This window comes from Corticium candelabrum, chromosome 14 (genome assembly GCF_963422355.1).
Source record: "Corticium candelabrum chromosome 14, ooCorCand1.1, whole genome shotgun sequence".
In the NCBI taxonomy this organism is placed as follows: domain Eukaryota; kingdom Metazoa; phylum Porifera; class Homoscleromorpha; order Homosclerophorida; family Plakinidae; genus Corticium; species Corticium candelabrum.
The window spans coordinates 626,965-642,631 of NC_085098.1; the positions used below are offsets into that span (position 1 = coordinate 626,965).

Genomic DNA, 15,667 nt, shown 5'->3' on the forward strand with positions numbered 1-15,667 from the left:
GCTAATTGCAACAAAGAGTAGTAAGCACTTTCACGCAATACGAACACCAGCTCATCAAACGCACACAGACGGAACGAATGTTCTGTGGACCCTATTTTGTTTTGTCTGCGCATGCGTATCGTGGGTATCTAGTTGGCCATGGGCGTTTTTCGGGCTGAAAGTTCTGACCTGCCACACATGGGTGCATATACGGGCATGGGCGTTATTTCAGTATGGGCGTTATTACGAACGAATATGGTATCACGTGCCAGTGCATAGGAGAAATGCGTATGTACTTGTAGTGCAAAGTACACATGTACAATACAGTGTAGTACAAGGGTGTACTACACACGCATACTGTATGCAGACCTGGTATGATGTTCACCAAACCTTAGATTAAAATGGTATGGGATTCCAAGAATATAACGCACATTTAGTCTTGTGTAGCCCGACCCTTCCCGCCTACATCCTTCCTCTCACACCTCACTCTCAGCTACACCTGCTCATCCGTTGCTCAGACAAACGCAGCGTTCAAACTGCGAGTCTTGACTGCTGCGGGTGTTGTTGTTATCAGAACAGCCAAATCAACTACGACGTCATGATATGACATCTGCTACACTCATGTTTTCGTGTTCATTATGAATTTTGATAGCCCACTAAAGACCGATTAACACCTCTTTTCCCCATCGGAAAGCAGTGGGATAATGACGGCGGCAGAACAAACCTATAACAAAGCACTTCCCAGACCCTTTCTCACCAGAAGGATGTAGGCGGGAAGGGTCTGGCTATGTGAGACTAACGTGCGCTAGCTATCTCTATCTTCCGGAAATTTCTAGAATCCAGACAGCGGCTGATCCCATACTGTCCATTAGGGAGGTTTGAGTGTACTCTGCTACACTGCTACATAAACAATACTTTGGATCTCCGTGGCCAAGTTTGCCTCCATCCCCATTGCCCCATGAATAAACATCACCACCAGATGACAAAGCCATAAAATGTTTGCCCTCAGGATGACAAGCAACCATAGTGACATAAGTTTTGTCAGGAAACACAACCAGCTGTGGAACCTGAAACAAAAAAATTAACAAATCAAATACCACAAAATCCAACTACTCAACATAGTACACAAGAACAATGTACCAACAGAAATTACAACAACATACCATCTCTTCTAACTTGTAAGCCACACTTTTAAGCAAATAAAGCATATTTGTAATACATCTTTGTTATACACCTCCAACATTAAGTTGTCGAATGCACTGCAGTACTGCCCCTTAAACAAATAAAGCCCATTTGTCAGGGCTGCACACGCTCTAAGGGATAAAATTTACTCGCCCAGTAAATTGCAAGCCTCGGAGTTCTACACAAAGTGTGTGCATTCTAGTAGAGTACATATGTGTGTGTATGGTTACTAAAGTGTAGCCATGGTTTTGTTGTCAATCATTCAGGGTTCGAAAAACCGGTCGCCAAGTCGCCAAATGGCGATCCCTGTCAGAGGAATGGCGACTAGTCAAGCCTAGGAAGTCGCCATGCTGTAGGAATGGTAAACCATGACAAAAATAGACTTTCCAGATTTCTGAATTTAGTAGGAGCTCGAAACCTAGTACGGCGTAATCTGGGTACACAAAAACCTCAACTTTTCCGTCTATATGAACATAAACTATTGACCCGTGTGTTCCGCGATCCTAATGCGCTGAACCACGTGAACAAGGAATGTCACTTACCTGCACCTGGGCAACACTTAGGTAATTAATTAATTAAATGAACGGCATAATAGGCTTGATTTTGACTAGCTCTCTGTACAATGGCGTGCATTCAGCACTTATGAAACTTGAAATGTGCAACAGAAGTTCGAAGCCAGAGCAATTCTAGCCGAGACCGGCAAATACCAATATTCCCGAAAGCCAGCTACTAGCCCTTGTCTCGGTGCCAACTAGATTTGATGGCTAGGGATCTGATACCAGACAATGCTCCTGCAAATCTGCTTCCAGTAGCGGTGGGTACAGACAGAAACTGCCTATCGTTGCTTTTTTTATGGGGCACGAAAATTGCCATCAAGAACTACGGCTTCGCACTGTTCTTGAACTCATGCTCAATTACATCAGTTGCTGCAAGGAAAGCGCTGACAAGATGTCAATGGAGTCTGGCTTCTCTCTGCCTCACAATCTATTTGTCTAGTGTTACTTATGGTAAGAACTTCAAGTATGAGATAACGAAAATGAGACACGTGTGCATGATGTCTGCACAAAGAGACCGAGGCCCTAGTGGAACAAACTGTTGGTCAGTGTATAAACTCTGGTATGTCCAAACCCTTGAACCTAGATATTAATCTAGAGAATAAAGCGCCTTCTGTGCCTGCTTGTGGTTTGCCGCATCATACTATTGAACTAGGATGAGTGTAACAAAAAGTAAGTAGCTATATGGCTGTTTGACTAATAACTTCTGAGCATTACAAGTAGGCGTGACCCGCGTACATTTATTGAGGGGCGTGGCATAATAGAAATTTCTTTGCCGGCCAAAATTTCTTAGGTTTTTCGAACCCTGACCATTGCCACTAGATCCAGATCCATTACCATGTCTACTGCTCTTATACTGTGGTAACATTACGTACATTGCAACTGCCAGGATAATACAAATTACACTATCTAATTAATTCATTATTAAGGCAATAGCTGTTCAGTAAGTGGTGATATTATCAAGTTAAAATGAAAATTTTGCAACACATCTTGTACTTGTACTACACCCAAAACATGCACAAGCAACAATATTGACTCGAAAAATGAGAAAACAAATAATCTCTGTTTTGATCCATCATCAAACACCTTCAGACACTAAACAACTAAACAATCAAAACATTCAGCTGATATTGCATGATCACATGATAGTAAACAGTCAAAACTTATTTTCTAAAACAGTAACAATGTCACCCTTCCACTTAGGTTATATAAAATGGCTGCCTCAATGCTGTTCCTTTGGCATTACTCCTCCAACTAGCAACAGACAAAGTTGGATCAAATGTTGAAAGCTCAAGACCTTCTGTAGAGATTAGTATCAAATCTGAAAGCCTGCCAGTTGACAAGCTACTACGACTCGCTAATTTGATGCATTTCTGAGCAGAAAACGATCTCTCACAATTCGCTAAAGAAATTGGGAGAACCAGAAGAATTTCAACCAAATGCAGAATGTTGTTGAATCGCTACAATATGGCTCTTTTTACATCAGCATCTCATACAAATCTAGCTAGAACTTATCCAAGAAGAAGCTGCTTACTACAATTTTCAGTCTTCTCCATTCTCTGGGTATCGCTTCGACATCGCATCCAGCTCTATCTAGGATTATTTGGAACTAGTCTGTCAGTGTTTTAAAAGTCAGGCATTCCCAAGTAACAACAAAGCAGGCTTGTCACGTTGGGGTCACTGGTCGTGATGAAAGATTGAAAATGAATGAATGACCTTTTGATTGTCCGAGGAGGTTGTCAAAATGCTTATGTAACCCTAACACTATCATTTCCAAGACCTTGACAAACTCCGGTTGTAGTTTCACCATTACTGACGTAGCATGTCCTATCATTGTAAGACCTTGAAAGTGTATTGTGTCACATTACTGCTTTGCTAAACAATTATTGTGCACATTACGCAGTGGCTGAGACCTCATGAACTGAACACTGGCAAGTGCTTCTTTACTGCGCTGATCGCAGATGATAAATAAGGTTACTCTTTTGTAGTTGCAAACTCAACTTTGCCATTTCACCGAAAACATCCGCCAGAAAATGGCAAAAAATGGCAAATTCAATCCTATTCATTGCTAGTGCAACAGAGCGACCTCGAGCAACTAAGTCTACATTTCGTCTACTTTCTGGCAGACTTTCCATATGAACTACAACAGTAGAATATCGTACATGGTCACTGACAATATCACCACTAGTACTACTGCCCTTCAGGAAAGTGGTCAAAGCTCTATGAATGCGAGGAACCCAGCAAGTGCCCTTTACTGATGATGAATGGTGAAAGATGGTGTTAAGCTCACTGCATATCACTTGTAATTCGTACTTGCTCTTGGGGCTATAGTGGCAGGTCTTCCAAATTTTGTGACAAACGCCATTGATAGTTTCTACCATCTTGATGTCTTTTCGAACTTGAATGAGCAAGTTCAAGTCCATGCAATGAATATCAATAAGGTGGAGGCTGTCTTGTCTTATTCTAGCTCCACTCTTGCCTCTTGACCAAGATTTAACAAGGCACCATCTGCATAAAACCCAACTGTCTTCTCTCTCCAACTAGAGAGCCCAAACGTTTGGAAGGACAAATCATTACATTCTACTAGGCCATCCGCATGACCGTGAACGACTTCTATTACAGACACCATTCGGGTCACAAGTCTTCCATTTTTGACACAGCGAACATAGACTGACTCATTTTCATTCAATGACCTATCAGTAGCACCATCGATCATTACAGAGAAATACCTACACTGGTCCAGATTTCGTTACCCTTCCTGTCGCAGATCTTCTGCTATGGTGGAGAAAATTTTGGCACACCTAGTGTAGTTGCCATAGGTTAGAGATATATCAAGACCATTCTTTTTCTCCAAAAGGAGAAGGGGATTCATCTTTGTAAAGCTAAGCTCTTTCCTTAGCAATAAAATAAGCGATAGTTACTTTGACAGCTAGTTCAACCTCTTCCTTGCCTTGCTTTGTGAGGCATTGCATTTGAAATCTTCTGCCAAGAGTTGACTCACTTTTATCTGTGCTATAAAGGGACTTACCTCTGCATTTCTGATGGCGTATACTTCTGCCATGAAACACTAATGTTTCTCGTTTGCAAATCGGTCTCCCAGTAACAAAATCAGTTTTGCCCGCAACATGAGGGTACTGACGACAATATTTATTTGCAAGTCATTTTTCAGTCTGGCTGTCATACTCCGCCTATTCAAAATCTTCCAGCCAAGTACCTTGAAATTTGCATTTCCTACCACTCACACTACTGCCACTAACGTTGATTGTTGCAGACTCCTCATCATGTCCTTGGACCTCATCACAGCTCACATTTGCATCTTGAAATCTTTCTGAAAATTCCTCAGAAACAGCTTCTTCACAGGTCACGCTTCCTTGCTGGTTCTTTGTGATGTCACCTTGGTCTAGATCTTTTCTGAGATCCAACGCCTCGCCTCCTCTTTGTCTTGGAGAAGAAATTGGACAACATTGGTTGTGTTTATATAGTAGCTCTGCATTTATCTAGCGTATTCCACTGTGAATTCAGTGGCTGCCTAGACTTCCTAGTGGTCTTCGTGACTTTTCCTTCAACTGACATCTTTGCTGCTAGAGCTCTCAGGCTCTAAAACAGACTTTGACCTTGCATTTACTGCAGGTACAACCGCAACAAAGTGATTCGTACATAACTGAAATCTGTAAGCTGGTCTGGAGAGGAGCAGGACCACATTATGCAAGCAGCGTTAGATGCAACAGATACATTCCTAGGACAAAAGGTGACATCTAAGAAATGGCGATAGGCTGAGCAATGCAATTCTGGATAAATCATGCGCAGGCTGACACCCATCATACTGCTGAGCGCACAGATCTCTGGAAGGCTAGCATACGTACCTGCGTGGCTGCACCTCCTGGCAACGTTTTCAATAGCATTGCTAAATGCTTGCAAACAAGAAGTACCACTCTGAGCAATTCGCTAAAAATAACATCAGAGCTGGAATCTAAACTTGACTACGAAGGGTGACAGCAGAAAAAGAACCCTCTTTCATGGACACACGCCTCTGCTCGTGAAACACGTGTGTGAATGGAGCGTTTTCTGCCAATTCTCTAGCTGTTAAACGATGCAGTCTCTACAACCAGAATCCTCACTTCCAGTGGCGAGCAAGCTAGCAGCATGGAATAGGCAATCACCGTCTCCCGTCACCTTCACAGGTCTGAAGTGTTTTGGTCCGTCACTAAGGTAGAGTCGAATGGCAAGTGGATCAACATCATAAGTCTTCCCTCTAAGGTTGGCGAGCTCACCGAAAACCAATGACATTGCACAACTACTACACTAGGCGTCATGTGTACATACAGCTGCCACTGCAATGTAGGTATGCTCCTAATAGTTAACACTTCTCTCCTCTGCGGGTGGAATTGTAATTAGACTCACGTGTTTAGAACACTTACCAATTACCCATAAATTTCTAGAGCACACGTGCCACACGCCTTCAGAGTGTCATTTATCTATTTTTTTGGCATGTGATCACAAACTGTTCATGGGTTGGGCTTAGGTTTGGTGTCCAGTTTACTATTGTTTACAAACTGAAAGCACCGGTCAATTACCAAAGCAAACACTGGTGAATATGCGAACCATCTCACAAAATTCACTTGCATGATGCAAATAAAATCAATGTTCTATTCGCCAGTCCAAAAAAATTGGTGAGTGATTTACTCGCACCGTGCAGCCCTGTTTGTAATGCATCTCAAACATTAAAGAGTAACTGCAATGCAATAATCAAAAATTCTTTCATGTCGAAAATCAATATTTTTGTAGTTGCTACATGACAATAAAAACAGGTTTAGACTTTTAAGTTAACTCTTCACTGAGAAATAGCAGGGCAAAGTTGTTTTCAACCGCGGCTCTTCAAGTTCGGTAACAGGCGTGATGTAGTGTACAAGTCACAGAGGGCAGACTCCATGATAGCGTGTATTGTAAAAGAAATCTGTAGTGAAAGAATAGTTCGGTGTTGCGTGGCTGCAGGATGCACCAATTTGTGAAAGTCATACGCAAGCATATTTCGATTTCCGAAGATCCCCAAAGCTAAGAAAAGAATGGGAATCACAAATAAGAAAGACAAGAGAGAGATGTTTGTGTCGTCCGGGTGACTAACACTGACAACGAGTCCTACTGAGTGGACAGAAGTCTGTAGTAGCCACTTTAAGCCTGATTGCTTTGAGGTACAGCCAGGTCTATTCAAGAACTTGGTCTGGGTTGTAGAAGAATGAAATTGAGGCCACCATTTTCCATCTACCTGCCTCTACACTTTAAGATTGTAGCACGTACTCTGGAACCTTTGCAAAAGAAAAGGAGAGCCGCGTTTGATAAGCAGGAAAATGAGTGTAAGGAAGAATTTCGTGCAGAACTAAAACTACTGCAAATGGCTGGGGAGGTCAGACTTTTGATGAATAGACTTGCTTGCATATAGGTGCTCAATCATCGTGTGTAATATGCATTACAGTATAGTGAAGTCAAACCTTGTGTCAACGTGAATTTAATGCACAAATGTCAACTCATTTTTGTTCACTCTGTCACAGCATTAGTTAATCTTGCATGAACTCACAAGTACGGTACACTGTGCCATTATGTCTCCAGTATCCAACGTTATTATTGTGTCATTATTTGAGACAACCTCAAATATGTTTTGACAACACACGCACTCCACATGAGTATGCATCTATCATCTCACAAAGACCGCAGCTACACCTGTGATGGTTGTTTACTTACCCGGATGTGCATCGATTACGTTTGCTACTTCTACTTCTACTTACGATAGTGACAAGCGATTGGGTGGCCTGTCTTCTTCCTCGTTCGCTTCCAAGGCAGCAGACAAGCTCAAAGCTTCAAAGACACTGTCGCTGATTTGTGGCTGAGCTCAAACCTGTATGGTCTAATGGCTCCCAGCAGACCTTCCTCATCCTGCGGTTCATGCGATGACGGAACAGTATTATCACTTAGAAACCTCTGAAAGGCTATTCAGAAAAATAACTGTCGCTGTCGTCGCCTCTACCTTAGCAGCGCTGCCTTGGATATGAAAATGCAGCCATTGTTACAGGTCGCTGACTAGACAGATGCACACACGTCTCCCCTCTGTGACGTGTACACTACACCACACCCGCTACTGGAACTTGAAGAACCGGAAACAACTTTGCCCTTCTATTTCTCAGCGAAGACTTAACTTAAAGGGTAACTGCAGCACAAAAATGAAAATTCTTTTATGAAGGAAATTGATACTTCTAGTTGCATATATGACAGGAAAAATAGTTTTAGATTTAAGTTAGGTCTTCGCTGAGATATAGCAGGTCAAAGTTGCTGCCGGTTCTTTAGGTTCCGGTAACGCGTTATAACGAGCGTGGTGTAGTGTGACATCACAGAGGGGAGACTCCACGCTAGTGTGTATTGTAAACAAATGAATCTGTGGCGAAAGAATGGTTCGGTGTTGCGTGGCTGCAAGATGCACCAATTCGCGCAAGTCACACACATGCGTATTTTGATTTCTGAAGATATCCCCAAGCTAAGAAAGAGTGGAATCACAAATAAGAAAGACAATTGCGGAGATGTTCGCGTCGTCCAGGCGACTACTACTGAGTTCGATGCGTCCTACTGAGTAGACAGGAGTCTGTAGTAGCCACTTTTAGCCTGATTGCTTCGAGATACGTACAACCAGGTCTATTCAAGAACTTGGTCTGGGTTGTAGAAAAGCAAAATTAAGGCCACCATTTTCCATCTACCTGCCTCCACACTTCAAGACCGCAGCACTCTGAAACCTTCGCAAAAGAAAAGGAGAGCCATATTTAAGCGGGAGGGTAGAGACTCTTGTGCATGACTAAACGTACTGCAAATGGCTAGGAGGTCAGATTCTTGATGACTATACCTAACCTTGCGTCTCTAGGTGCTTGATCATCATGTGTAGTGAATGCAGTCATATGCACTACAGTAGACTGTGCCGTGAAGTCAAACTTTGTGTCAACATGAATTCAACGTACGACTTGAAGAACCTGAAGTAACTTTGACCTGCTATATCGCAGCAAAGACTTAACTTAATAATCTAAAACTATTTTCCTGTCATGTATGCAATTAGAACTATCATTTTCCAACATAAAAGAATTTTTGATTTTTGCATTGCAGTTACCCTTTAAAGGGGCAGTTCCACAATTCCAACTAAAAGAATTTTTGATTATTATGTTGCAGTTACCCTTTAAAGGAGCAGTTCCACGGAGAAACAGCATAGGCTTTTAACGAGAGAATTTGAATGGTGCTAGTTTTACGTCTGTATTTGCCTCCGTTGTTGAACTAAAAACGATTGCTTTCTGGAATAAATGACGTCACTGCTTTCGAAGTCAACAAAAGATGTGTCTTCCGCCCAAAGTAACGAGAAGTGTTTAGTGTAAGTGTGGAAAGTGTACCAGACATCCGTTTGTGTACTTTACTACACCGTCGCTACAGTCAGACTGGCTGATTTCTCTTTCTGGCTCATATATAAAATGTGAGAGCTCCATCTCTTACCAGGCATCAGCAGAGTGGCAGAGATGAGCTATGCTACCACTCTTTGTTCAGGAAATGCCCACCTCATCATGCACCCAAAGCAATGAACTACTAGTGTACATAGGATGTATTGCAAGCAGAAGAATTAACATGCGACTACAAACTAAAAGATGTATGTTACCTTGCGTAAATAACTTGTTTTCATTGTTAGTTTGCATAGCGAGAAGGTAGAATGCACAAGAGTTTAGATCCTGCCGTCTAGAAGAGATCCGCGCACAAATCATGACTACGATTTCAGTAGTCTTCTAGTTAACACTGCTTCTACTGCCTAAAACTCGAGTCGGAGTGGATACCTAATTACCACTTACAAGTAAACATTTCCCATTGCATCATGTGAAAGACACTCATTGCTGTTGACTTTGAAACTGGAGTTTCAAGGTCCTTGAAAGCAATCATTTTTAGTTCAACAACGGAGGCAAATTGGGACGTGTAACTAATGTCATTCGGATTCTCTCCTTAAAACCTCTTTTCAAAGCCTAGGTTGTTTTCCTTAAGACTGCCCCTTTAAGTTGCCCAGTGCACCGTAGTCTGCCTCCTCCAGTCATGTCCCAAGCCGAATATGGACATTTCACTTCCACGACATGCTTCATGCTGTCTACTAAGATAACAGATACCAAGTGGTGAAGCACGGAGCCACGGATCATGGCTCTCAACTACCAAACCCAACTCCGTCAGAGCCACATCACCAGCTGTGAAAGATCTCATAAAACAATCCAAGGCAACCTTCTCCTGGCCAAAACATGCTTTGTTAATTAAATTAAACTGGAACTGGCCACTCAGATGACACCAAACTACAGATGCAAAGTCCTTCTTCCATCTAGCAGCAATTGTCCTTGCTCAGTGAAGCTGTCACTCACAGCTGCCTAGCAATAACCAAGAACGTGTTCTGCTTTGTCCTTGTGTCTCTATTTCTAGTACCACAGCTCTACCAACAGTGAGTGCGACATTCTTCTTATAAAATTCATCAGTGTAGCAGCTAAAGCGATGCTCACTGCAGCATCCACCAGTTCAACATCATTGTCTGGTGGACTGTCAACATCTGAGGAGGACCTGCTCTCCGAACTGCTAGAAACCATCAACCTAAGCAGACAAGGTACGTCATACTTTTTGAAATTGCCAGTGGTGTCTGAAGACAGTTGAATTTCGTGCTCTTTCTGTAGAGCTATCAATAGCTCAGATTGCTCATCTGGCTTTGGAACACGTTGACTCAATGGACGTGGATCCAGCTACAGGTCATACTCTGAGACATTTTTGCTAGCTGCACTCTTCATTTATTGTGACAACATCCACTAATCTATACTTGGAGAAACACATCTGCACCAAGGACAGTTCCATTGCTGAAGATGACATGTGCAATGAAGTTTACTTTCCTCTTGAAGACCAAGCTGTACAGATTCTTCGAGCACATAAGGAGTGCTGCAGTGTGGTTGCAGAAACCAGCAATTAACACCATGCCCGCAAGAACACCATGCTATACAGCATTGCAGCACAATTTGGGTCGGCATTGGAAGGGGTTGACAGTAAGGGGTACGGTACCGTCAAACTCGAATGCTGAACACCATTTGAAGCAGCAAACTACATTGAACCATATGATCATCTGAAGCACCAGATCGATCACATCACAGACAACACCGTTCGGAGTGCCAGACACAAAACACATCCGAACCAGAGTGCTGGTTCTGAACCACCTAAAGTGCCAGTTCCTGAACCACCTGAGGCGCCAGGCTTCAAATCCAAGTAGAGCTCGCCCAGACTGTAAGGCTGAACTCGCTTACGTAACCATAGCGACATTCCCACCAGACTTCAGCCTGCAAGACCCAAAATGCAACTCTCAAGCAAGCAGACACCAAGCCGGAGTACCATGGGCAGACGTGGCTGCCAGTTGTGAAGGGACTCTCATTAGTGTCTCCACTGAAGTGCGGACGTAGCGTGAGTAGCAGTCGCTAGACCAGCAACCCAATGTCTGGATTAACCAAGGGGTGATACCCACAGCTGCAGCAGTCGTTGCCACACTGATGTGGAAGCTATGGCTCGCATAGATTGTCTCCTCAATGCCGGCTGCATGTAACAGTGAACACAGATGAGCGGTTAATGATCTGCAAGTTAAGTAGGCACCATTAGCAAATCAAAACAATGGCTCACCAGGAGTGACTTGACAAATTGCCAGAAATCGGTGTAGAGCTCGAATGACACAGACAGAATGTCCAGATGGATAAATGCAAACAGTGTGGCTCAGATGGAACAGGTCTGTCCTTGAGCTTCGCAAAAACACAAGAAAACCGTCGCCTGAAGCTGTAGCATCAGAGCATTGAAGGTTGGCATCTGAGAAACGTCTCGAGCTAGTCGTTACAAACTCTGTGCAATGCAAGAAACCAAGAAGGCAAGTGTACATGCAGACCACATCAGACAAATGTCATAACAGCTTCTGAACAATGCATCATAAAGTGACCTTTTTAGGCTGTGAAGGACATCCACCATAATCGAAAAGCGGGATTGACAGGTGTCTGCGCCTTTGCAACGGATACGTCTCAGCACCAGTTTGAGGTGAGGGAAGTCATCGAACGGGTGTGACAATCCCCTTTCAATGTGCTCCAGGTAGATTCCTGCCAGGTAGATCATAATGGTTGCTTAGCTGGCCAACAGTGCAATGAAGGCCAAGAAGTCCATCATCTCTGTTCTTCAGAGGCAGGGAACAGAGTACGATGCCCCATCGTGCAGAATGTAAGGTAGCACTTGAGGTCAGCTTGGTACCTTCTATGTGTAGATGCTGCCACCTCTTGCTACAGAAGCGGACCATGTGGTTGAGCACAACGAGTCTCCAGTGCTGCGTTTTTTTTGCGGCTTTCAACTACGATTGTTGGTGGACATTTCCTGGAACGTTGTTTGGATCTGGCTAACACACTGCTCCACTGTGTGGCCGATGGAAGAGCTGCATGTGGGAACATTGCAGCAGTTTTGAAAGATCTGTAGCCATTTTCAAGGTCACGGAATGATGGTAACAGTCATCTCTAGAGTGTTCTGTAGCAGATTCTTCAACAGACAGATATCGGTATGTATCACCTGCCAACAAAATCACAGGTTGGCAACTCTACAAAATGTCAGTAAAGACTAGCAAAGAAGACAAATGGCGACTCTGCCAAATATGATGTCCAGCCTTCGTCCAAAAGTGCAGTAAAGGGGCATAAGTTGGGAAGGGTCGCTTCATCCACCGGTGAGTTCTGTAACCACTCCGGGTTCTTTGTAATGTTTACTCCTTTTGTCAGGGTCCATGATAACCTTGAACCAGTGCAAAAGTATTTCTTAACCCTGCATACGACAATGAAAAGCAGCACAGTCGCGTAAATATCATATCCTACAACAGAAAGCGATTCCACATCCGCTCACCATCGAACAAGCTTAGCTTTTTCCAGACCTCTTAACACCTCAACTCACCAATAACCGTTTCAACTGCTCTAAAGTCAAAGCATCACGTGATTTCCCCCAAGGCTAGCCCCAGAAACGTCACACCAAGGACAGTACATAGCGGTCATGTGCGAAGCACCCCTCATGACCAAATTCAGGTTACGTGTCGTCAATATGGAAGGTCTATTTCCACATTGACAACAATGGGACACTGGCACAAAGCTTCAAAGCAAGCTACCCCTCCATTTTCTACATCAAAGTAAAGACTGATCATTCATAAATCATTTTTGTTAGATTCAAGGTAATCGGTTTAATTTTTGTACTGCCACAAGCTCATTTTGAGGAAGGGTCTGATTCTCCAATATGGACAAAACCATCCAATATGGGACAGCTGCTAGTTTTCGCTGAACACAGCGTCATAAATAATCATGGATCGGGTATTTAGTCAAGAGAGACAGGTCTCTTCTACCTACAATGTTGGAGCCAAGTTTGTCGCTTCGCACTTGTTCTCTCTAGAGACGACGAACAAGGGGCGGTTTTCGCCATCTAATATGGGAAACCTGTATTGTTTGAAACAAGACAACGTCCCGTTGCCTACAATTTATTTGACTCTCAAAAGCAAGACAAAGCTGGTTATTGCTTCTAGTAATTAATCAAGTCCTCTGTACTCAATTAGAGAGCTCTTACACTGTTGTCTGCATTGCCCAGCTAGCTTAAACACAGCTGCAAAAACAGCTCTAGACTAGCAATTTAGCCCAAAGTAACAAGTTCCTTCATGTCATGTATAGAACATCCTCAAATCATCAGAGAGCATTCACATTTCATCTTGCAAACGACACTTAATTAAACCGATTTGCATGAGAACACACTTGACAACATGATTTATCAACAACATTTAAGTTAGGTACATTATTAGTAACAATAATAAAGATTTGTGATCTAACCATTTGCTCAGCATCTGGTAATGCTGTGCCACAAGCACTCTCATATACATTTCCGGAATGGTTCGTGATGAATATCTGTTTATCAGCACAACTTATATCAAGCACATTGAGGTCACATAGCCAATCACAAGATTCTGGCGTCTTGGTGTCACTGCTACCACTCCAGTTTAATCCACCAAATGCATATACACTAGCAGCAGTTCCGGTTCCCTGCACATCACAAAGACCACTAAATTTACAGTATTTAGTTACATGCCCAAGTACTAAGTAACTGTAATTCAATTTCTAGCACACATGCAAACCTCTTTCGAGTCTCTTACAGTAACTTAAACTCGTGACTATATTCTGCCAGATGCATCCAAACGACATATCTAACAGTAGCCTGCGCAATCACAAACCAGATGATTACTTTGGCTCACCTGATCATTATCATCATCAGGTTTATAGCTTTCAGCCAATCTGTCAACATAGCATAAGATAATAAGTGCTGCTTGTCTCAGCTCAAACATTACATCATCATCAGGCAGATTCAAATATTGTAAGAAGCTCTTTGTTGGGCTGACTGTTGTTGCAGAGTGAAATAATTCTTCATTTTCCAGTGTTTTATCTTGTAATTTTCCAGACCTTGCATCAACAGTTGCCAACTGCTTTAGAACAGGAACAAGAGGAGCAAAAGAAAAAGCACTAGAGTCTTCACTTGAAGTTTTTTCTGGAAGCTGAAGAAGTAACAGAACTGCCTCAAGTAACTGACTCAATGAAGCCCGTTGAACACTGAGTTCAATTAGAAGAGCCAGAGCAGTTTGCCGATCAGCAATAGGAGGAATTGAAGAATGTAATTCACTGTAATATAATATGTCAAGACAAATTATACACTGATAAGCATTGCAAAGACCTATTGATTCTTATACTAAAGACCTATTATGCCTTACACGCACAATTAGCAAACTAAAACAACTTTACTTCAATGCTCTAACATATAAGCAACTCATACTACAGTAACAGACAGACTAAACAATCATAACAAACCTACCACTACTACATATGTTGATTAATGAGATGCTACATCTGAGAGGCTATATCTGATATGATATATCTGAGATCCTACATATACTTCTAGTTACAACATGCAGAGTGAAGTCCAGATGTGTGTGCATGCATTAATTAGCTAAGCAATGTTCTGAATGCCACTGCTTATAATTACTATTACAATAAATCTCAACCGGTAACTTTGAGATAGACTCACTTCAAAGCCAGCAACAAGAAACGTAAAATTAAGTTAACTAGCTCTCCATTAGTGATTTATAACTACTATTATCAACTGCTTGCAACGAAGTTCATTCAATTACAATTATCAATAGGGCTTAACTGACTATACCTCATCACAACTGCTCTTAGAAACTTCCAACAGCTACTGACTACTTCAACCCAAAATGCTGATATGCTAGTCTCATCAAACAGACTGGCTACAGGTAAAGCCAGCATTGCAGAAAGGGACTCCTGCAAAATATCTGAGCACATGTGTATATCTTCACCAGAACGCCACGTTCGTTTAAGAGAAGAGAACATAAAGGACAAAATTGCCCTGGTGCCAACTTTAGCTAACCGCTGTGTCACATTGTCTGTAGCTGTAGTGTGCAATGATGACTTGGCATTGACCTGATTTCTTTTCTTTTGCTTGGCACCAAGTTTCACAGTAGACACCACCACAGGAAGATGTCTAGATAGAGCAAGAAAGTATCGACTCAAGATTGTCAATCGCTTCTGCAACCTCTGCATTGACGGCATAGTTCCTGATGCCTCCCATGCAAGCTGTCGCTGATCGACTAGAAGAGATTGCAAGGCATCTTTCAGTTGTTCGGAGTCAGGCTGCTGACGCCAAGTCCAAGAATCCAAAATTGACTCTGCTGTCGTCGCGGTCAGAACATCAGTACCTGTACCACTACTGTTCTCCAATCTACTGTCTACAGACTCCTTGGCTATACAGGGAAGTTCTCCTCTAGAGACCGCGCTAGCAGCTTCGCCATCCTTCAGCATCTCACTCCACAAGTGAGA

The 15,667-nt window shown here is 42.7% G+C and overlaps 2 protein-coding genes across 2 annotated transcripts in view; both read right to left on the reverse strand.

Annotated features, from left to right (window-relative positions):
- The window catches only part of LOC134189638 (E3 ubiquitin-protein ligase HERC2-like), a 51,321-nt gene extending 50,283 nt beyond the window's left edge, over positions 1-1,038 (reverse strand). Inside the window, exon 1 of the mRNA XM_062657981.1 lies at positions 895-1,038. Coding sequence (XP_062513965.1) covers positions 895-1,004 — 110 coding nt within the window. The 5' untranslated portion in view covers positions 1,005-1,038. The remainder of the gene's footprint in view (positions 1-894) is intronic.
- An 11,329-nt stretch (positions 1,039-12,367) lies between these two features.
- The window catches only part of LOC134189876 (E3 ubiquitin-protein ligase HERC2-like), a 3,548-nt gene continuing 248 nt past the window's right edge, over positions 12,368-15,667 (reverse strand). Inside the window, exons 2-6 of the mRNA XM_062658269.1 lie at positions 14,991-15,667; positions 14,035-14,455; positions 13,616-13,825; positions 12,654-12,691; positions 12,368-12,575 (exon numbers count right to left, since the gene is read on the reverse strand). The exon at positions 14,991-15,667 is cut by the window's right edge and continues 24 nt beyond it. Coding sequence (XP_062514253.1) covers positions 12,368-12,575; positions 12,654-12,691; positions 13,616-13,825; positions 14,035-14,455; positions 14,991-15,667 — 1,554 coding nt within the window. The remainder of the gene's footprint in view (positions 12,576-12,653; positions 12,692-13,615; positions 13,826-14,034; positions 14,456-14,990) is intronic.